Source organism: Psammomys obesus, unplaced genomic scaffold (assembly GCF_907164565.1).
Source record: "Psammomys obesus unplaced genomic scaffold, mPsaObe1.curated_primary_1811, whole genome shotgun sequence".
In the NCBI taxonomy this organism is placed as follows: domain Eukaryota; kingdom Metazoa; phylum Chordata; class Mammalia; order Rodentia; family Muridae; genus Psammomys; species Psammomys obesus.
The window spans coordinates 10223905-10247414 of record NW_026596134.1 but is presented as its reverse complement, the minus strand read 5'-3'; the positions used below and the strand labels follow the sequence as shown (position 1 = coordinate 10247414).

At 40.2% G+C, this 23510-nt stretch overlaps 1 protein-coding gene across 1 annotated transcript in view; it reads right to left on the bottom strand.

Annotated features, from left to right (window-relative positions):
• The window catches only part of LOC129666075 (cation channel sperm-associated auxiliary subunit beta-like), a 108112-nt gene that overhangs the window by 12621 nt on the left and 71981 nt on the right, over positions 1-23510 (bottom strand). Inside the window, exons 13-14 of the mRNA XM_055593099.1 lie at positions 13999-14325; positions 9306-9445 (exon numbers count right to left, since the gene is read on the bottom strand). Of these exons, the coding sequence (XP_055449074.1) occupies positions 9306-9445; positions 13999-14325 (467 nt within the window). The remainder of the gene's footprint in view (positions 1-9305; positions 9446-13998; positions 14326-23510) is intronic.

Sequence of the window (23510 nt, the reverse complement as noted above, 5' to 3'; positions counted from 1 at the left end):
AGGTTTTGTGTACGTTATTTTGAAGACATACATTCATGACAGTGGTGTTTAAATTTATGATTTCATAACCACTGATGATATTTTAAAGAATTTCTGACTTGATTTAAGTAATGTTAAAATCCTTCTGCAGTATTGCAAAAACAGCTAGGAGCTCTGCTATCCTCCATATGTCAAGCACTTGATTTATACCAAAAGGGTAAACAAGATTGAAACAAATTAATAATCAAGGAGATACATTCATTCTAGGTTTAGTCCAAGGATATGGCCCAGGTGTACACCATAATAAGAAAGACCATAGGAATATAGAAACAAAGAATAAATGATTAGCTGTACAAGACAGACACCTGTTTCTTAGAAAAACTTTGTCATAAAAAACTTGCTTTGAACACATAATATATGTTTGAAATCAGAAAAAGATATAACGTCTGCTCTGAACTCATAATGAGCATATAGATAAAACTACTGCTTTAAACTTCTAATAAACAAAGTATCTAGTTAAATATTAGGATCAGTAGTCCTATTGTAACTCCCTTTTTATCTATTTTTGAATGAGGTAATTTTTTTTTCCATATGTAGCGTACCTTTTGTATTTGATTGTATAAAAACCCAAGACAGAATCAAACAGTTGTTGAGATTTCATCATAAAAACCCGCTTCATCCAAAAATGTGTCTGTCTATCTATTTGTAGGTCTAATTTTCTATATGTATTGTCTGTATGTATGTCTATGTGTATATGTTTATATTTATATCTGTATGTTTACATATATGCGGATGAGTGGTGTCTTTGGGAGCTCCCCTGTTTTCTCTATTGATTGTGTGCACGTGTGTGTGAGGTTTGTAAATCTCTGCCTGCTTGGTCTGCCTAATATGTACATTTTTGCATGCTTCTAAGTTCAGTAAGTTCAATAAGTGATAAGCAGTCTGGAGTGTTTTATTAGCCTTCTTAATTAGGACTCTAGCTTCCAGGAAGCTGCTGTTCACTGCTAAGCCATTAAATTAAAGGGAACTAAGGTTTTTCTGTTTCTAATCCCCGGTATTTACAGCAGGAAAGAGTCAGGGCTGCAGCTTCTTGGACTTGTGTGTTACGAGAGCCACCTGGTTTGACTGATGAAGACCTGCTGTTAAACAATAAACGTTTTTAGACAGTGAGCTGCTTTGGAGGCAGAGCTACCGGAAGGCCTGGATAGCTCAATTGATAAAGTTTCAGACCCTGAATCTGAAAGCTCAGGGTTCAATTCCCTGCTACCTCACTTTTCCTTTAGAGGTTCTCGTGACCAGTGGCCCCTGGGAGTTAAGCTGTATATGGAGTTAAATTGTACATCTAGAGTTAAACTGTAGATATAGAGAGCCCCAAATAGCACGGCTATCATGCTGAAAGACTAAGAGTTAGAGAGAGACACCAGCCACCACATGGTCATCATGGTCATCGCTGTTGCTGTGCCCGCATTGGTTTTCCCTGTGTGCTGGCGCTGGTCTCTAGCATGCCAGTCTTGGTTGGTCATTCCCTCAGTCATTTCATCTTTGTCCCTACAGATCTTGTGGGCAGGTCAAGTTTTGGGTCCAGGGTTTTGCGGGTGGGTTGGTGCCCTTATCCTTCCACTGGCAATCCTGCCTTGCCACAGGCTCCATAAACCCTGCCACTGGGAGTCTCAGGGACCCCATTCGACTTCCTTGGACCACCCCATCCTAGGATTCTGGAAAATTCCAGAGATGGCCACCACATCCGACTTTTGTTCTCTCTCCGTGTCTCCTCTCCCCCAATCTCCCTTCTCCTAATCTCCATTGTTGTCCATTCCCCATCCCCTCTCCTTTATAGTTCCCTCCCTCCATTCACCTCCATTTCTGACTGAGATTCAAGCATCCTCCTTTGTGCCCTCCTTTTAACTTACCTTCTTTGGGTCTGTGGATTATAGTGTGGTCATGCTGTATTTTATGGCTAATATCCACATATAAATGAGTACATATCATGCATGGTTTTTGGGTTTCGGTTACCTCACTCAGGATGCTTTTTTCTAGTTCCATCCATTTTCCAGCAAATATCAAGATGTCCTTGTTTTTAATAGCTGAGTCGTTTTCCATTGTGCAAACGTACTACAGTTTCGGTTTCTTTATTTATTCTAATATTGAGGGACATCTGGATTGTCTCTAGTTTCAGGCTATTATGAATAAAGCTGCTATGGACATAGCTCAGTAAGTGTCCTTGATGTAAGGTGGGCCATCTTTTGGGTATATGCTCAGGAGTGGTATAGCTGGGTTTTGAAGTAGAACTATTCCCAATTTTCTTAGAAAATGCAGATTGGTTTCCAAAGTAGTTGTACACATTGGCACTCCCACTAGCAATGAAGAAGTGTTCCACTTTCTCCACAATCTGGCCAGCATGTGCTGTCACTTGATTTTTTTGGTCATAGCCATGCTGACTGGTGTAAGATGAAATCTCGGGGTTGTTTTGATTTGCATTCCCCTGATAACTAAAGGATGGTGAATATTATGTTTTTCTCTACCACTTGGAATTCCTCTGTTCAGAATTCTCTGTTTTGCTCTGTACCTCATCTTTAAAAATTTATTTTTTATTAATTAGTTTGTTCACTTTGTATCCTGACTGTAGCCCCCTTCCTTGTCCCCTCCCTATCCCACCCTCCCTGTGTCTTCTCCATCCAGTCCCTCAGTCCATTGATAGGGGTGGTCCTCCTTCCCTTCCATCTGATTCTAGTTTATCAGGTCTCATCAGGAGTGGCTGCATTGTCTTCCCCTGTGGCCTGGTAAGGCTGCTCCCCTCTCAGGGAAGGTAATCAAAGAGCCAGCCACTGAGTTCATGTCAGAGACAGTCCCTGTTCCATTACTAGGGAATCCACTTAGACACTGAGCAGCCATGGGCTACATCTGTGCAGGGGTTCTAGGTTATCTCCATGCATGGTCCTTGGTTTGAGAATCAGTCTCAGAAAAGACTCCTGGGCCCATTTTTTTTCTTTCATTGTAAAGCTCCTGTCCCTTCCAGGTCTTTATATCTCCCCCTTCTTTCATAAGATTCCTTGTATTCTGCCCAAAGTTTGGCCATAAGTCTCAGCCTCTGCTCTGATACCCTGCAGAGTAGTCTTCAGAGTCCCTCTGTGGTAGGCTCCTGTCCTGCCTGTTCCCTGTTTTCTCTCTCTTCCCAAGTCCATCCTGTTTGCCTTTCTGAATGAGGATTGAGAATCTTATCTGGGGTCCTCCTTCTTGCTTACCTTCTTTAGGTGTATAGATTTTAGAATGTTTATCCTATATTGTAGGTCTAATATCCACTTATAAGTGAGTATATACCATGTGTGTCTTTCTGCTTCTGGGATACCTCACTCAGGATGATCTTTTCTAGTTCCCACCATTTGCCTGCAAATTTCATGACTGCCTTGGTTTTAATTGCTGAGTAGTATTCCATTGTTTAAATGAACCACAATTTCTGTATCCATTCCTCTACCGAGGGACATCTGGGTTATTTTCAGCTTCTGGCTATTACAAATAAAGCTGCTACAAACATGGTTGAACAAATGTTGTTGTTGTATACTTTAGCATATTTTGGATATATGCCTAGGAGTGATACAGCTAGATCTTAAGGAAGCACAAATTCCTAGTTGTCTGAGAAAGCACCAGATTGATTTCCAAAGTGGTTGTACAAGTTTACATTCTCACCAGCAATGGAAGAGGGTTTCCCTTTCTCCACAACCTCTCCAGCATGTGTTGTCACTTGAGTTTTTGATCTTAGCTACTCTGATGGCTGTAATGTGAAATCTCAGGGTCGTTTTGATTTGTATTTCCCTGATGTCTAAGGCCATTGAGCATTTCTTCAAGTGTTTCTCTACCATTCAATATTCCTCTATTGAGGATTCTCTGTTTAGCTCTGTCTACTCCTCTTAGGTGTGTTTGCTTCTTCTTGATCTAGAGCTCTCAGGTGTGCTGTAAATTTGCTAGTAGATTACTTGGTTTGTTGGTGTTTAACTTCTTAAGTTCTTTATATATTCTGGATAATAGCCCTCTGTCAGATGTAGGGTTGGTGAAGATCCTTTCCCAGTCTATTGGCTGTCATTTTGTTCTGATGACAGTGTCCTTTGCTTTACAGAAGCTTTTCAGTTTCATGAGGTCCCATTTATTAATTGTTGCTCTTAGAGCCTGTGTTGTTGGTGTTCTGTTCAGGAAGTTGTTTCCTGTGCCAATGAGTTCAAGGCTCTTCCCTACTTTTTCTTCTAACAGATTTAGTGTGTCGGGTTTTATGTTGAGGTCTTTGATCCACTTGGACGTTAACTTTATGCATGGTGATAAATATGGATCTATTTGCATTTTTCTACATGTAGACATCCACTTAGGCCAGCACCATTTGTTGAAGATGATGTCTTTTTTCCATTGTATGGTTTTGGCTTCTTTGTAAAAATGAAGTTTCTATAGGTGTGTGGGTTTATTTCTGGGTCTTCTATTCAACTCCATTGATCCACCATTCTGTTTCTATGCCAGGACCATGCAGTTTTTATTACTGTTGCTCTATAGTACAGCTTGAGATCTGGGATGGAGATACCTCCAGAAGATCTTTTATTGAACAGGATTGTTTTAGCTATTCTGGGTTTTTTGTTTTTCCGTATGAAATTAAGAATTGTTCATTCAATGAATACAGAAAGTGTGGTACATTTACACAATGGAATACTACTCAGCAATTAGAAGCAAGGAAATCATGAACTTTGTGGGCAAGTGGTGGGAACTAGAAAAGATCATCCTGAGTGAGGTAATCCAGAAGCAGGAAGACACATATGATATATACTCACTTATAAGTGGATATTAGCCAGGTAATATAGGACAAACATACTAAAATCTATGGTCCTAAGAAGCTAAACAATGGGGAAGACCCTAGGGAAGATGCTTAATCCTCACTCAGAAGGGAAAACAGGATAGACAATCAGAAGTAGGAGAACACAAGGACTGAAAGACTACCCACCAGGGTATCAAAGCAGATACTGAGACTCATAACCAAACTTTGGCCAGAGTGCTGGAATCCTCATGGAAGAAGAGGGAGACAGAAAGACCTGGAGTGAACAGGAACTCCACAAGGAGAACAACAGAGCCAAATTACCTGGTCCTAGGGGGACCTGTAGAACCAATACTCCAACCAAGGACCATGCCTGAAGAGGACCTTTACCCCCTGCTCAGAGGAAGCCCATAGGCTGCTCAGTTTCCAAGTGGGTTCACTAATAAGGGGTGCATGGACTGTCTCTGACAGGAACTCAGTGGCCAGATCTTTGATCACCTCCACACTGGGGGGTGCAGTCCTGCCAGCCCACAGAGGAAGATGATGCAGTCATCCCTGAAGAGACCTAATAGGCTAGGGTCAGATAGAAGGGGAGGAGCCTCCCCTATCAGGGGACTAGAGAAAGGGCATAGGGGGAGAAGTAGGAGGGTGGGTGGGACTGGAAGGAGACAAGGGAGGGAGGTGCAGCAGGAATACAAAGTGAATAAATTGTAATAAATAAGTAAATACATAAAAATTTGGTGGTAGAAGAACTCTCCAATTTCTTTAAGAAGGGACCTAGTACTATGAAGTTTCCTCTTAGCACTGCTTTTCTTGTGTCTGATAAGTTTGGGTATGTTGTGCCTTAATTTCCATTGAATTTTGGGAAGTCTTTAATTTACTTCTTTATTTCTTCGCTGACCCTGTTGTCACTTAGCAGATAACTGTTCTGTTTCAATGAGGTTGTAGGCTTTCTGTTGTTTCTATTTTTGAAGTCAAACTCTATTCCATGGTGATCTGATAAGATACAGGGATTACTTTCAATTTTCTTGGATCTGTTGAGGCTTACTTTGTGACCAACTATGTGGTCAATTTTAGAGAAGGTGCTGTGAGTTGCTGAGAAGAAGGTCTCATTATTTCTCTTTTTAATTTCTGTCTTGATAATCTGCCCACTGGTAAAGAGTGAGGTGTTGTAGTCTTCTACTATTAACGTGTAGGATTCGGTGTGTGACTTAAGTTTTAGTAATGCTTCTTTTACAAATGTGGGTTCCATTGCATTTGGGGTACAGATGTTCAGAATTGAGATGTACTCTTGGTGGATTTTTTTCTGTGTGATGAGTATGACATGTCCTTCCTTATCTCTTTGATTAGCTTTGGTTGAATGGCTAAAGCAGCTTGTTTCTTGGGTCCATTTGCTTGGAAAAAATTTGTCCAATAATTTACTCTGAGAAAATGTTTATCTTTGTTGCTGAGGTTTGTTTCCTATATACAGCAGAATGATGGATCCTGTTTTCATATCCATTCTTCTAACTTGTGTCTTTTTATTGGAAAATTGGCTCCTTTGATGTTGACAGATATTAATGACCAATGATCGTTAGTTTCTGTTATTTTAATGGTGGTGGTAGTGATGGGGTGTATGTGTCTCTGTGTGTGTTTTCTTTTCTTTTGGTTTTACTTCAGTGGAGTTATTTATTTCCTGTGTTTTCTTGGATGTAGTTAATCTCCTTGGGTTGGATTTTCCTTCTATTTTCTTTTGTAGGCCTGGGTTTGTGCATAGATATTATTTAAAGGTAATTTTTTTCGTGGACTATCTTTTCTCCATTTATGGTGATTGAAAGTTTCCTAGGTATGGGAAACTGGCCTGATATCTGTGGTCTCTTAGGGTCTGCCAGATATCTGCCCAGGACTATCTGGCTTTTAGAGTCTCTGTTGAGAAGTCAGGTATAATTCTGATAGGTCTGCTTTTATCTATTAATTGGTCTTTTCCCCTTGCAGCTTGTAATATTCTTTGTTCTGTGTTTTGAGTATTAGGTGACTGGAGGATTTTCTTTTCTGGTTTAATCTATTTGGTGTTTTCTAAGCTTCTTGTACTCCTATAAACATAACTCTTTCTTAGGTTAGGAAAATTTTTTTCTATGATTTTTTTAAAAATATTTTCTCATCCATGGATCCGGGAATCTTCACTTTTCTCTCTTCTTATTATTTTGTGGTATTTTCATAGCATTTCTGATTTCTTGGATGTTTTGTGTCAGGGCTTTTTAGTTTAACCTTTTATTTTATTGATGTATCCATTTCTTCAGTTGTATCTTCTGCACCTAAGATTCTTTCCTCCATTTCTTGTATTCTGTTAGTGATGCTTATGTCTGTAGTCCCTGTTCTCTTCCCTAGGTTTTCCATCTCCAGGTTTCTCTCAGTTTGTGTTTTCTTTATTGTTTCTATTTCCATTTGCAGGTCCTGAACTGTCTTATTCATTTTCTTCACCTGTTTGATTGTGTTTTCCTATATTTCTTTAAGGGATTTATTTGTTTCCTCTTTCAGGGCCTCATAAGAATAGCTTTAATGTCCAGGGCTTGTTATATCAGTGTAGCTGGGTTCTGGAGGTGCTATAGAGCTGTGGTGCATGTTCACTGTCTTCTTAAGCTGATCTTTAGCCATCTGGTTGTCCCTGGTGTTGGCTGGCTATTTCTCGTGCTCCCAAGACTCCTTGGGAAGGTAGGGAGAGACCTGGGCCAGAGGCGGAATGATTCTGGGGCCAGGGAGCCCTCCTGCGGAAGGCCAGTAGAGCCCTGTGTTGAACAGACCCCTGTAGGCTTCCTTGGAAGGTGGGTAGAGCCACTGGCCTAAGGCTAGAGCTCAGGAAATAGCCTGCAGCTCTCCTTTGCTGGCTGTATCAAGATGGGTCTCTAGAAAGCAGATTGGGGGTTGTCTAATCTAGATGATCCTGGGGTCCAGTCCAGCAGGTCTCCTCTCTTTCTTTTTGAGCATCAGAACTGACTTCTTTGTTTTAGTCATTTGCTTATTTGTATCCTCCTTCAGATTACTGATCATTTTAAAATGTTTGTCTTTGATGTCTTTGTCTGGCCCTTTAACTATTTTGGGAGTTTGTATTTTCAGGAGTTGTGATCTTTTAAAAGTATCATGCTGCTTTGTCTTACCATGGTGTGTTTTTGAGTTGTGATTCTGTGTCTAATGAGATGAATATGTCTTTTGGTTGTATTTGAGAGTCTACTTAGGGAATTGCTTTAAACCTCTGCTTTCATTTCTGTTCTTCTTGAGGTGACAGAAATACCCCTGACAAAAGCATCTTTAAAGGGAAAGTGCTTATTTGGCTCTCAGTTAGCAGTTACAGTCTGTCCTCACAGTGAAGTCAGCATGGCAGGAGCTTGAAGCAGAGAGGCACATTACAGGCACAGTCAGGATAGACAGCAAGGGCGAGTGCATGGCTCCATGGTCAAGAGAGCTTACTGCTCTTGTGCTGAACCTTGATTCTGCTCCCAGTACCCATGGCAGCTCCCAACCACCTGTAACCCTCTCTACAGGGCACCCCACACCCTCTTCTCCTCCCTGAGGGCACCGGGTGCACTTATGGTGCACATATATGCCATGAAGGCAAAATATAAAACAAAATAAATGCATCTTTACAAAAGAGTAGAGCACAGTGAATTAATGCCCCCAGTTTAGGGCTCAAGTCACACATTTTCCATTCAGTCCATGGTCCAGCCCTTGAAATGCTGCTGCCATACCAGGGTAGGTTATCTCCACCTAATAAACAAAATTTTTCTTAGGCATGCTCATAAGTCAACCTAATCTAGGCAAGTTCATTGAGACACATTTCCCAGGTGATTATAGATTAGGCCAAGTTGGTAGTTAAAGCTGACTGTTAGAACCCTAAGCATCACTTAGGGAGGAGGAAACAAGCTGACATATGAGTAGCATAGTCAAACCAAATAAGATACAGGAATATAATAAAACAAATACATACATAAATAAATAAAACATATTAATTAAAGCCAAGTAGTATACTACCAATAATCATATAAAATAAAATGGTCTGAAAGAATGTAGAGTGAGTTTTGAAATTCAAAACATTAAGGCAAAATAAGAAACACTAAAGGGCAAGGAGTAGGAAGAAAAAAGAAAACGAAGTAGAGGAACAACAACAACAACAACAAAAACCAAAATTATGATTAACAATGATAGAACAAAAAATAAAATTAGAAAAGAGTTGTTGTTTTTTTTTTTAAATCAGTCCTGTAAGAGTCCCTTACTATGTAGCAAAGGATGCTCTGAAATCCACTTTGTAGACCAGGCTGGCCTCAAACTCTCATAGATTTGTTTGCTCCTGACTCCAGAGCGCTGGAATGAAATCTATGCACCATTTCTGGCCACAACACATATTTATTCCTTTAATCATACTCTCCACTATGCCTTAGGAAATGAAGCACATGTTGAATGTGCTTCACTTATCCTTGAGGGAAGGATTTCATTTGTCTTTCATAGCTAATAAGTCTACACTTTCTAGAGCTAATAGATTGTTTCATAATAAGGAAAAACCTCTTACTCTGTGGAAAAATTTGCTAGCTATCTGAATCTTCATGTGGTAATCATCACTGATGTCGAAATGACCATTGGCCATAACTTCCAATAACGTTGGGTTTCCAATAATCACCGTCACTGGTGGGATCTGACGTGGTATCATACCTGTGGGATCAGTGCCAACAGTTAACATGACATAACAAAGCCGTAAAAACAACTTAGCAATGATTGGCAATCTTAACAGTTCTTAGAAAAAATTACCTTCACAGATATTTTCCTCAGAAAATACATGTTTTTTTCCCTTTAAAGTTCTCATTTCTGATCCAGTTTCTGAAATGGCTGGGAAGGTCACTTGGGTACAACTGGTTATGTTTGCTTTAGGCAGGTACTTGTAGGTACAATTGCCTACAACTATGGAGCAGAGGATGCTGATGGCCTTCAAGTGACATGTAATATCCCTGCAAAGTGTTACGTGTGCTGGGAACTGATCTCAGCTCTCTGCAAGAGCCACAGGAGTGGTCACCTCTCCAGGGCACCTTCAAAGTTTTGTAGAGGTTTTTACTGGCTTAGGCTCACCTCCTCTAGGGAGACTTAGGGAATCAGACAAAACAGCTCACAATCTCTGGACTCACTCTTTTTAGGGAACCTAGGGTAAACTTTGCTCACTGTGATACTACACTTTCTGCTCCAGGGCATTCCTTGCTGCCACTCACACTTCTGAACGATACATGACCTTGAACTTGAACTGAGCTCAAGAATGCTTCCCTCTTACAACAGTCCTATGTGAGGTGTGTATAAGTTTTCTCAGTTAAAAAAAAAAAACTTTTTTTTTTTTTTTTGCTTTCTTTTTGTGGGAAAAGATTGTTTTGAACTTTATTCCAGTGTATTCTTGCTTGCTGGAAGAAGGAAGCTCTTTCTTCACTCTGGTATCTCCTGGCATTGTTTATTGGATTCATACCCATATAAATACAAAACTTGAAGTATTAGTCACAGTCAAGGGATAGAAGATGAAGAAACTCTGTGCCCCTTATCTCTTAAGAGTAAGTGTTACCTATGGAGATTAAAATATTATGAACTTTGGATTTCATGCATTAATACCTTTACCTCTGTATTTATGGAGGTAAGACCTCTGCCACGTTGGCAATAACATTTGTGCATGCTCCTTTTTAGGGTCTTAAAAGGTTTGCCTTTTAAAAAGAAGCATTGATTCTTCACTTGAACTTGCAGACATCTGAAGAATGACTCAAATGGGATAAAAAGTTTGACATCTCTGTCTTGGCATCCCATAATAAGCACCTAGAAACTGCTTTTGTTAAAAAGCATTGACGTTCACTAGAGTGCCCCAGTGAAAGAAGACAGAGCCTGGCATTCCCAACCTTAAATCTAGATCTGTCTTTTACTTTAGGCCAGACACCTGCCTCTCTTTGCATGCACATATTAATCATTCAAAAACTGTCCACAAGCAAATTAGAAATTCTATACAAAATAAAATATGCTCCATTTTCAATACACAGGTGTCCTAGGGCTTCAGAGAAACATCAGATGTTGGTTCTCCAATCCCAAAGGCTGACATTCTGCTATGTGACTAAGCACATGCATGAAGAGATGCCAGGTGTGGGACATGAGCAGAGCTGATGCTGGCACAGTTCTATCGCAGGGTAACTTTCACAATAGTTGGTTGGTCTGCAAGACTGAAGACCTGCAAAACAGGGTGTGGGACTCCTGGAATGATGAGAGAAGAGTGGGACGTGAGTTATGGTGAAGGTGAGATGTCAGATGGGAACAACTGTACCTTCTATGATATCCAACCAGTGGGGAAGAAGGACAAGGGCCTTGCACTTGGGGCTATGAAATGAATGATTACACCCAGTGGGTCACCTGCACTTTGTCTGTGGAGGCACATGACTTTTCAAGAGACACTAACTGAGTCTCCAGGGCTCACTGCTAGGAAACAGGAGGCCTGAGACCCCACAGTCCCTAACCTGCCTCAAAGCTGAAGGTACAAAGTAAGAACAACTGAGGAATTTTTCTCCCAGCCTTGCCATGTTCTGTTCAGAACCGCATTCCCAATCATTGCCCTAAACCTCAAGTTACTGGGAATAACAACAGCTGTGTACACAAGCAGGCACAACATCTCACAGAACCTGGTTTGTCTCTTCCAGCTTCGGGAACAGTGAGAACTTCAAACCAACATATAGGGCCAGAACTGAGAATGAGCAACTAGACCAAACCTTGACTGGAACTGCTTGATTACTTGTCCTGCTCCAACTCATCCTCTTCTGAAACCTAAAACATGTCAGTACTCTAAAGACGGACTTAGGCCTCACTATCTGTTTCTCTTCCCAATTCGCCACATTGACTGCAGCCCTCTCCTCTGCTTTTCTCCAGTACTCACCTCTTTCACGGTAGACATTTTTAGTCCTTCCTTAGTAGACTAGTAGGTGGCCAAACCCATTACACTGTTCTAGAGAAGAGACAGAGGCTTCCTTACCAAGCCCTGTCCAGCCTGCACCTCACTGACTCCTCTGCCCACAAACTCTTGGTTCTGCCTTAGTTCTTTCATTGTTGTCACGGCAAACACCCTGACATGCAGAAGGGAGAGCTCATTTTAGCTCACAGTTCGAGACACAGTCTCTCCTGGTGGGAAAATCTAGTAGAAGCAGTTGGGCATTTCATCCGTGGCCCAGACACAGACAGCAGTGCATGAATGCATGCCCAACCCCCTCACAAGCATGCGCAGAGGCCTTTTCCCCAGGTGGTTCTCATTTGTCAAGCTGCCATCATGAACCAGCCTGATGGCTCAACCAAGGTCTGAGCTTGGCTTGGCAGAACTTTAAGGAACGTGCCCTTCCTTCTTCAGGATACATAATAAAACTGCTTCCTACCTACCAACCCTTGTCTCCTGAACATTGGTTATTCTTCCGCTATGATGGCACGTGCGTATAGATTGAAACCGCACATAAATCATAATGGTCACCAGCAGCTGTTGCTCTGTGCTGCTTATGTATACAATTTCCACACTATTGGCTTCACCAGCAGAGAAGTGTGGCGACCTCAAGCAACAAAAACTTCTTGTTGATGCTCCGTCTTCCTCAAACTGCCCACCAAGCTGCGAGTTCTCTCACCGCTCTCCTCTAGAACCTATGTTCTCCAATGCACAGACTTTATGCTTTCCTTTGTCCTGTTGCTGTCTTGCCACGCTGGTGGTAGTTGTTACCAGGACTTGGTTTTTGGTAGTAGTATTTTTTTTTTTTTAATCCCATTACTTCAGAGAAATGCTTTCCCTGGAAGTTTTGGTTTTACATATTTAAAGTTCTTAAAAGTTATTATATTATGATTATTTACTAAATCATTATTGTTTTATGTATGTGTGTGTGTGTGTGTGTGTGTGTGTGTGTGTGTGTGTTCAGGTGTACATGGATACTATAGTGGGCATGTGAGAGTCACAATGCCACTTTTGGGAGTCAATTCTCTTTCCACTGTGGAATCTAGAGGCCAGACTCAGGTTGTATGAATTGCATGGCAACTAACTCTATCCGACGAGCCACCTCATTAGTTCACATGTGTTCTTCATTATTATTGTAATTTTATTTATTTTAAAACTTTGCTTATTTAGTAATGTGTGTGCCTAAATATGAATGTGTGTGTGTGTGTGTGTGTGCATGCGTGAAATGGTGCTCTTGGGAAGGTCCACAGAGAACTGCCTGTGGACTTGGCCCTTATTTCTTTCCAGCCACTATGTTGATCACGCTTCTCAGGCATCAGTCTGTGTGGAAAGTGCCCTAACTTGCTAAGTCATCTTTTCATCCCAGCTTCACGTGTTTTTCCAATAAATGTGTGGAAATATAAATGTAGTATAGTATTTTTATGTAAAATCCACTTTGGCTTGAGTTAAATAGCTGAAATAGGGGCTGGAGAGATGGCTCAGTGGTTAAGGGCTCTCAGTGTTCTTGTGGAGGAACTTTGCTTGATTCCCAGCATTCACATGCTAACTTACAACACGTGCCTCTGATTTCTGGGGTATCTGAAACCCTTTCCTGCTCTCCGTGGTGCAGATACATGCAAGCAAACACTCATAGACACAATAAAAATAAACATATTTTAAAAAATACTGAAGATAAACATTGCCATGTCAAAGTAATTACAAGGATTCATTTGAAGGTCATCAAAAATCTATGCTAAAATATGGTTTAAGCTTTGACTGTAAATTTACCTCCATTTCCTTATTTTAGAATTATTATCATCTAGACTTTTAGGGTGATTATAAATATAAAAAATGTCTACCAAACATTTGAAATGTGTTTCTCACATCAGTATACCCACAAGGTTGTTCATAGATCCATTTCCAGGGCACTCAACAGCCTCCTCTGGCTTCTGCAAGTACTGCACGCACAGTACACAGACATATATGAAGCACAACATGCATACACATTAGTCAAAAGACATAAATCTAAAACAAAATTTCAGCAGGGGAAAAAAAAACCCAAAAGAATCTTTTTTCTCTCTCTTCCCCTGTCTTTCTTTTTCCCTTTGTTCTTTCCTTCCTTCTTTGTCAATACAGAGCTTAGAAAACAGTCATGAACCATAACTAGGACATCCCTTTGTTAGTGGTAGAATCCTAGTAATCATGGAAGCCAAAATGAATAGCAAAGCGTATGCTTTACACTTAAGAAAAGAAATAACTCCTTTTTACTTTTTCAATAAAAAAAAAAAATTACCTCTTGTATTAGGAATAACCTGATATTTAAACTCTTCTTTGTTCCCCATATCAGTGTATTTCACAGCATTCAGGGATATTAAATCAGTTCGAACCCAGTAATTACACGGTTTTAAATGTATGGCCCAATTCCGTCCACTCTTTGAGCCAAAGTTGTATAAGAGCCAAGAGTGTGCTGCAAATGTCAAGTCTGAATTCACGGTATCGGGCATAGTAGCTATGGCAAAAGCGGTCCACTCATCAGTAATTTCGATGACCATGAAGCTGCTGTGGCCAGGTATCACCACAGTCTTTTCTACATCTGTATCCTTAAATACATTTGGGTAATCTGGAGATAAAGAAAACGTTCACTAAGTCAGTGTGACTGAAATGAACAAATAAATGCTTTATCTGAGTGCTTAAAACTATGTCCATAGCCTCACAATAGTTTTCAAGCCTCTAACACTTACACTACTTTATAGAAAGTTTGTTTAGAAGATGCCCTATATAAAGCTACACTTTAATGTTTACTTTACGGTTATTCTATGAAATTCTCAGCAGACTGGCTGGAGAGATGGCTCAGTGGTTAAGCGCATTTGCTGCTCTTTCAGAGGACCCAGATCTGGTTCCCAAAAGCTACCTGGTGGTTCACAACCATCTGTAGCTCTAGATCCAGGGCCCTCAACAGCCTCCTCTGACTTGTGCAGGTACTGCACGCACAGTACACAGACATACGTGCAAGCAAAACATGCGTACACGTTAGTGACAAGACATAAATCTAAAAAAATGCCAGCCTGAAATAAGCAGATACTCCTTCTCTTCTCTCCCCCCTCTTTCTTAACCTGTCTTTACCTTCCTGCCTTTCATTTTTTCTTTGTTCTTTGTCTACAGTGACTACTTACCCTTCAAGTTTAAAAGAAAATAATTATATGTGTGCCATTGTTTTTGTTGCCTTATGTAAGTGTATAACATACATGTTGGTGCTGGCAGAGACAGACGCGGGTGGCAGATCCCCTGGCACTGGAGTTACAGGTGGTTGTGAGCACCATGTGGGTGCTAGGACTCAAACCTGGGCCCTCTGTAGGAGCAATCAATGCTTTTAACTGCCGAACTTCCTCTCCAGCCCCTGGATTTAAATTAAACCATCGTATCAAGCACGCACCACCAAAAATAAAGGGATAAGACAGTGAAATATGGTTCTGAGGCTGCCCTTGTCTATGCAATAAAACAATATGAGAGAAAGTAGAGAGGGATAAAGTTTGAGATACTGATATTTAATACAATTCAAATTAAAATCCTGAAAAATGGGGGCTGGAGAGATGGCTCAGTGGTAAAGAGCACTGGCTGCTCTTCCGAAGGACCTGGGTTCGATTCCCAGCACCCATATGGCAGCTCACAACTATCTGTAAAGCCAATTCCAAGGGATCTGACACCCGCACATTAAAAAATTAAATAATTTAAAAATTAATTTTATTAACATTCAAAATTTAGCTGTAAATGTTACATGGACAGGCAAAAGATGATAATGGTTAATATAATGTTGAAAATAAATTTATAAAATTGATACTACCATTTTCAGGAATTGCTATCTAGCTGTAGTCATTCACACTGTGTGATTTTAGAGAAAGACCAAGTTTTAAGGAAATTGAACAAAAAATGTCTATAAATAAACTCACAAAATACTGTCACTAATCTCTCAGAAAGAACCAAAGGAAGCTGAAGTTGAGGAGAGAAAGTAGAGTCTTTTAAACACATTGCTGGAACACTGGGACATGTGTAAGCAAAGAAGTGACTTAAGATTTCATAAAATTTAGCCAAAATGGATCATGACTCTAGATGTGGAAGGCTACAGTTAGATCTTCTCAAACATAACTCTTGAGAGCTTTTGTTGGCAATATGGTAACAGACAGCTACACCAGTGTCTATGAGCAAGATACTTAATTTCACTGGAATTAAGTTTCTGTTTCATGACATTGTTAATTGAATGAACAGGGAAGCCATAGAATAGGACAAATACTTGCAACACACATACCTGATGAGAGACTCACATCTCAGACATACAAAGAATTCTTTAAAAGGTTATTAGCTTGGGCATCTATGTGTCTCTGCTGCTCTGCTGCTCTGTGTGTATGGACATACATGTGCGTATAGGTGTCCACATGGGATAGAAGAGGCATTAGTCACGTTGGATCTTGAACTACAGGCAGTTGTGAGACAACTGACATGGGGGCCGGGATCTGAACTTTGGTCCTCATGATTGAACAGTAAGTGCTCTTTGCTGATGAGCCATCTCTCCAGCACCATCAAATAGATGAAGGATTCTTGAGACTCATAAGAAAGTCCATCCTCTGCAAACCCACAGCCTAGGTCCAGGCCTGCAGCATGCAAACCTTCTTTCTTCGTGAGTCACCTTTCCTGGGTGTTTCCTTGCTTACTTGCTTCTTCCCTTTGCCATCACTTCCCACAATTTGCTGTCATGTGGTTACCTACAAGCCTACAGCCAGTCTTGTGGCATCTAAATCCTTCTTATTCCGGTATTCTAGTTGCGTCTTCCTTTTGCCTTCCCTTCCCCAATTTACCACCATCTATAAAACCCACAAGCCTAGTTCCAGACCATGAACCTCTTTGTTCCTGAAACACTTTTGCTGGGGAAGATTCTTCTTTCCTTTCTACCCCTACATCTCCTTCCAATACCTTTCCCCAGCTTGTAGTCATTTTCACACCCGCAGGCTTAGCTCAAGGTCTGTGGCCTTTGAATCTTCTTTCTTTGATATCCATCTTTGATTGGTAAGGCACTTCTTTTCTCTCACATTATTCTCTCTGCCTGTTTCCATCTCTGTACCAGAGGCCTACTTCCAGACCCATAGTTTGGTAAGCCATATTTCCTTGTCCAATTAAGCATCTCATCTATCAGTTTTACCTGGCTTAGCTCATGTCACACATCTCCTGAACTGGCTTAATCTAAGGAAGGTCAGATTAGCACATCATATATACAATCAAAAAAGAAGTTCACTGCTAGTCAAATTGCAAATCAAAACAACACGAGGAGCCAAGACAGTATATCTCCTATCAAAAACCAAACCCTCACAAATACAGAAAAGTTACAAAAGTTGGCAAATCATCAAGAAATAATACTCCAGTAAATGTATAAATTCACGGAGATTAAACAGCTCATTACTGAGTGGTGAACAGAGCAAACAAAAAGAATCAAGAAAAAGAAAATAAAAATATTTCTAGACTTAACTAAAAATAAAAACACAAAATCTCTGCACTTGGGCTGGAGAGATGGTCCATCAGAAGAACACTGGATGTTCTTCCAGAGAACATGGGCTTGGTTCCTCGAATCTACATGGCAGTCCACAACTGTCCATGACTCCAGTACCAGGGGATTCAGTGACTTATTCTGGTCTCTGCAGACCACAGGCATGTGCATATTAGACAGTCATATATGCTGACAAAACATCACATAAACATACACATAAACATAAATGATGAATGAATGAATGGGTAAAATGCTCACATATTTTTATAATATATATTACTATACATTTATTTATATGAGGGTTTGTGCCTAGCCTTACTGTAACTTGCTATGCCATATTCAGTTGATATCTCTGGGATACCTGTTCTTTTCTGAAAGGAAATAGAAGAGGAGTGTATTTTGGGGAGAGGGGAGTTGGGTGGTCTAGGAGGATTAGAAGGTAGGGAAACGGATATTGGAACATAATATATGAAAGAAAAATAAATTTTAAAAATCAGAAAGAGCAAAAATAAATGACTTAGTGATACAGCTCAAAGATTTGGGGTGATAGGGAGGGGGTAAGCCTAAGCCCAGCAAATGGCAAGAAATAATAATAATCAAACCAAAAATTAATGAAATAGAAACAAACAAAAAAAACCAATACTAAGCATTCATGAACATAAGAGTTGGTTTTGTTTTGTTGTTTGTTTGTTTGTTTTTGTCTATTTAGAAGACAAAATCAATAGCTCTTTGGTACAACTAAACAGAAGAAAGAAATGATCCAAATTAATAGATTCATGAATGAACAAGTAAAAATTACAACCTACACAAAAGAAGTGCAGAATACAAGAAAATACTTAAAAACACAAACAACTGTATTTCATTAAGTTAGAAAAAAATTTTTACAATGAATGAATCTGAATCCATACAACTACCAAGTTAAACTAAGGAGAGACCAACAACTCAAACAAACCCAAAACAAAGAAGGAGATGGAAACAGTAATAAAAACTTCCTGACTATAGAAAGTCTGGTTCCAGAAAGAGTTACAGTAGAATTCTACCAGACTTTCAAAGAGCTACAACTAATTCTTTACAAAGGTAAACACAGAGGTCACACTCCCAAACTTGTCCTCTGAAACTAATCTTACTTTAATATCAAACAAAGGTAAAGATATAACACAAATAAACCTACAGACTCATATCCCTGATGAACACAGATGTGAAAATACTCAATAAAAACTAGCAAAATGAGTAGATGCACATATCAAGAAGATCAGCTACCACAATTAAGCTGACTTTATACCAAAAATAGTTGGTTTAACATATATAAATCAGAAAGTATGATAAATTATGCAAATAGACTTATTAGCAAAAAAAATCACATAATCACCTAAATAGATGCTGAAAAACCCTCTGATAAGTTCCAATATACTTTCATGAGAAAAGTCCTAGAAAGAGCAGGACTAGAGAGAACATACTTTCAGCATAATAAAGACTAAATAAATATGGCAAACACAGCCAAAATTATCTTAAATGCACAATTATCCTAAATGCACAAAAAAAAAAAAAAAAAAAAAAACCCAGGTTGTCCACTATCTCCATTCCTTTTCAATATAGTGCTGGAAGCAGGAGGCAGGGAAATAAGTCAAGAGAAGGAAATTAAAGGAATACAAATAGGGTGAAAAACACTCTAGCCCACCAACTCCCAAAAGCACACCCAACAGCAGTGAACAGACCCCATCCTCTGTGCCCTATTTCCCACCTCACAACTCTGCCTACTCTTCTAGAGGCATGCTTGCATCATGGAGACCAGGCCACATAGGTACCAGGGACCCCAGAGGCAACATTAGCACCCAAAACCCAGAGGTCATGTAGGCCACAAAAACCCCAGTGGAGAGACCTTTCTGGACATGAAGACTTGTCAGAAAATGAGGAGGAGGAAGAGGAGGAGGAGGAAGAGGAGGAGGAGGAAGAGAAGGAGGAGGAGGAAGAAGAAGAAGAAGAAGAAGAAAAAGAAGAAGAAGAAGAAGAAGGAGAAGAAAGAGAAGAAGAAGAAAACCCAAAGGGGATAAAACATCCCAAAACTCAAAAATAAACTAAAAAAATCAGCACTTGAATCTACAAACCCCAGATGGACAGAGGCCAGTGTAAGAACACAATCAACTAAGGGCCAGGGCAATATGACACCACCAGATCCCAGCTATCCTATGACAACACAACTGAAGCACAAGATGATGACCCTAAGTCCAATCTTATGAAGATGATAGAGGCCTCTTAAGAGGAAATGACTAAATCCCTTAAAGAAATACAGGAAAGTGCAATCAAACAGGTGAAGGAAATGAATAAAATGGTTCAAGACTTGGAAATGGAAATACAGTAAACACAAAATGAGGAAATCCTGGAGACAGAAAACAAGAATGACAGATGCAAACATCACCAACAGGAGACACCGACAAGATGAGGGCGCCAGGAGAACACTGTGTCTGAGGAGCAGGACAACATTTTTTGTACAGCGACCAAGAGACTGAACTCTGGGCCCTAAAACAACAGTGATCGTGTTTCCCAGGTGAGAGGAAATGCCCAGGTCAAGGGAATCAGTTGGGTCCACTCTCAGGTCACCTAGCCAGAACCTGGAAGAGATCCCCGGTGCATGGGCACTAGGTCACCAGACCAGAGGCACAGGCCTGCGTGCCCTGATCACCTTCCCTGAACGGTGGGCACAAAAACACCAGAGACTGGGAGTCCCAGTCATGAGAAAAACCCACAGGGAAGGAAGGAAATGAGACTGGCCACAGGTCAGTCTTTCCCTGGAAAAGGTCTCGCAGAATGGCGAGTGTGCACTGCCATTACTGAACTGGGCTCTACCTGAGAGCACAGAGACTTGCTGTGCACCCACCCAACTCTCCTATGCATCACAGACAGAACTGTGCACACCAGGGCATCAGAGACTGGGAGTCCCTGTCAGGAGAAAACCCCACAGGGAAGGAAGAAAACAGGGATGGACCTAGGCCACCCAGTATATCCTTGGAAAAGGTCCCACAGACTGGCCCAACCCAGGGACCTGCTGTGCACCAGCTAGCCTGCTGCTCCCAGGAGAGCGGTACCCACCCACCACAGATTACCGCTTGGGTACTGGGGCACAGAGCCCCAACCTCAGACCTACAGAAGCCTGGGATCCCCGAGATCAACCCCCAGATACTGCTCCAAGGGGCAACCAGTTATCCCTAACAAAACTGACCAAGCCACGGAACATACAGGTTACAGCACCAGCTCACTAAATTTACAGCAAGAAACCCAGAAGCAGGGCAGCTGTTTCCAGTACTTCTCTGGCTGAGACGAGAGCCCTCTCAACTAACAAGGACCACAGTTACCACACAGGTCTGTATACCTGAGGTGAGCTGTGGCAACTCCTGAAAAACACCAGCCATACAGTGACCATACCCAAGAAGCTGAGGAGGCTTCCTTCAGGAAGAACCATCTTCCTGCCAAGGGGATTCTCTTCACCACAGGATTCCAGGAACCACCAGAAACTAACACTCAACACCTAAGATAAACCAATGGGTAGAGGTCAGCGTAAAAGCTCAACCAACAAAAGACAGAGCAGTACGGCATCTCCAGAACCCAGTTATCCAGGGGCAAGTAGCCCTGAACACCCCAGCATAATTGAAATTCAAGATGACCTAACATCTATGCTCATGAAGAGGATAACAGAGGAAACAAATAAAATATGTAAAGACGTAGAGGAAGATAACGTCAAACAGATTATGGCCATTTGTAAAGAAATAGAGGAAGATAAAAACAAACAGATTATGGCCATCTGTAAAGAAATAGAGGAAGATTTAAAAAAAAACAGATTATGGTCATCCATAAAGAAATAGAAGATAAAGAAAAACAGATTATGGCCATCTGTAAAGAAACACAGGAAGTTGCAGCCAAACAGTTTGTGGCCTTTAGAGAGGAAATACTTAAATCACTGAAATAAATAAAAGAAACAGAGGACTGCTCAAACCAACAGCTGAAGGAATTGAAGGAAAAACAGGAAAATACAGTCAGACAGGTGAAGGAAATCAATAAAACGGCTCAAGATCTGAAGATAGAAATTGGAATAATTAAAAAAATACAAATGGAGGAAATTGTGGAGAGAAAGAACTTAGGTAAGAAAACAGGAACTACAGAGGTAAGCATAACCAATAGACTACAAGAGATGGAAGAAAGAATCTCAGGTGTGGAAGATACAATGGAAGAAATAGATGTATCTGTCAAAAAAAATGTTAAATCTAAAAAATTCCTGACACAGACTGTCCAAGAAATTCAAGACAACATAAAAAGACAAAACCTAAGAATAATAGGAATAGAGGGAAAGGAAGATTCCCTCCTCTAAGGCCCAGAAAATATTTTCAACAAAATCATTGAAGAAAATTTCACCAATTTAAAGGAGAGGCCAATAAGAATACAAGAGGCCTACAGAACACCCAATATATTAGACCGGAAAAGAAAATCCTCCTGCCACATAATAATCAAAGCAGTAAGTATACAGAACAAAGAAAAAAAATAATAAAAGCTGCAAGGAAAAAAGAAGTCAAATAACATACAATGGCAAACCGATCAGAATCACACCTGACATCTCAACAGAGACTATGAAAGCCAGAAAGGCCGGGACGAATATCATGCAGGCCCTAAGAGAACACAGATGTCAGCTCAGGCTATATCCAGCAAAACTCTCAGTCCTCATAGATGGAGAAAACAAGATATTCAATGACAAAAGCAAATTTCAACAATACCTACACACAAATCCAGCATTACAGAAGACACTAGAAGGAAAAATACAACCCAAGAAAACTAGCTACTTTCAAGAAAACACAGGAAATAATTAACCTCACTACAGTAAAACAAAAAGCAACCAAGCACACAAACTTATGACCACAGCCAATATCAAAATCAAAGGATCTAACAGCCACTGGTCATTAATCTCTCTCAACATCAATGGACTCAATTCTCCAATAAAAAGACACAGACAAACAGAATGGATGCATAAACAAGACCCAACAATCTGTTGCATACAAGAAACACACCTAAGTCACAAAGATAGATATTACCTGAGGGTAAAGGGCTGGAAGATGGGTTTTCAAGCAAATGGACCCAAGAAGCAAGCAGGAGTAGCCATTCTAATATCTGATAAAATAGACTTTCAACCAAAATTAATAAAAAGAGATGGGGAAGGACACTTCATACTTATCAAGAGAAAATTCCACCAGGAAGACATCACAATCCTGAACATCTATGCCCCAAATACAAGGGCACCCACATTGTAAAAGAAACATTGATAAAACTTAAACCACACATAGATTCCCACACATTAATAGTGGGAGACTTCAACACCCCACTCTCAACAAAGGACAGGTCAACAAAACATAAATTAAACAAAGAAACAATGTCTCTAACAGAGGTCATGAATCAAAGGACCTAACAGACATCTACAGAACCTTACACCCAAACACAAAAGAATTTACCTTCTTCTCAGCTCCTCATGAAACCTTCTCCAAAATAGACCATATGGTTGGTCACAAAGTGAGCCTTAACAGATACAAGAAGATTGAAATAATCCCTTGTATCCTATCTGATTACCATGGAATAAAGCTGGACCTCAACAACAGAAATAACAAAAAGCCTACACACACATGGAAACTGAACAACTTGCTACTAAATGACAGCTGAGTCAGGGAAGAAATAAAGAAAGAAATTAAAGTCTTCCTAGAGGAAGGCACAACATACCCAAACTTGTGGGACACAATGAAAGCAGTGCTAAGAGGAAAATTCATAGCACTAAGTGCATTCAAGAAGAAATTCAGGACAGCTCATTCAAGCAACTTAATGGCTCAACTAAAAACCCTAGAAAAAAAGAAGCAGACACACCAAAAAGGAGTAGATGGCTGGAAATAATCAAACTCAGGGCTGAAATCAATAAATTAGAAACAAATAAAACAATTCAAAGAATCAATAAAACCAAGAGCTAATTCTTTGAGAAAATCAACAAGATAGACAAACCCTTAGCCAAGCTAACTAAAAGGCAGAGAGACACCATCCAAATCAACAAAATCAGAAATGAAAGGAGGTCATAACTACAGACACTGAGGAAATCCAAACAATCATTAGGACTTGCTTCAAAAGTCTATATACCACAAAATTTGAAAATCTAAATGAAATGGACAATTTCTTGATCGATTCCACTTACCAAAGCTGAATCAAGAACAGATAAATCAATTAAATAGTATCCCTCAAGGAACTAGAAGCTG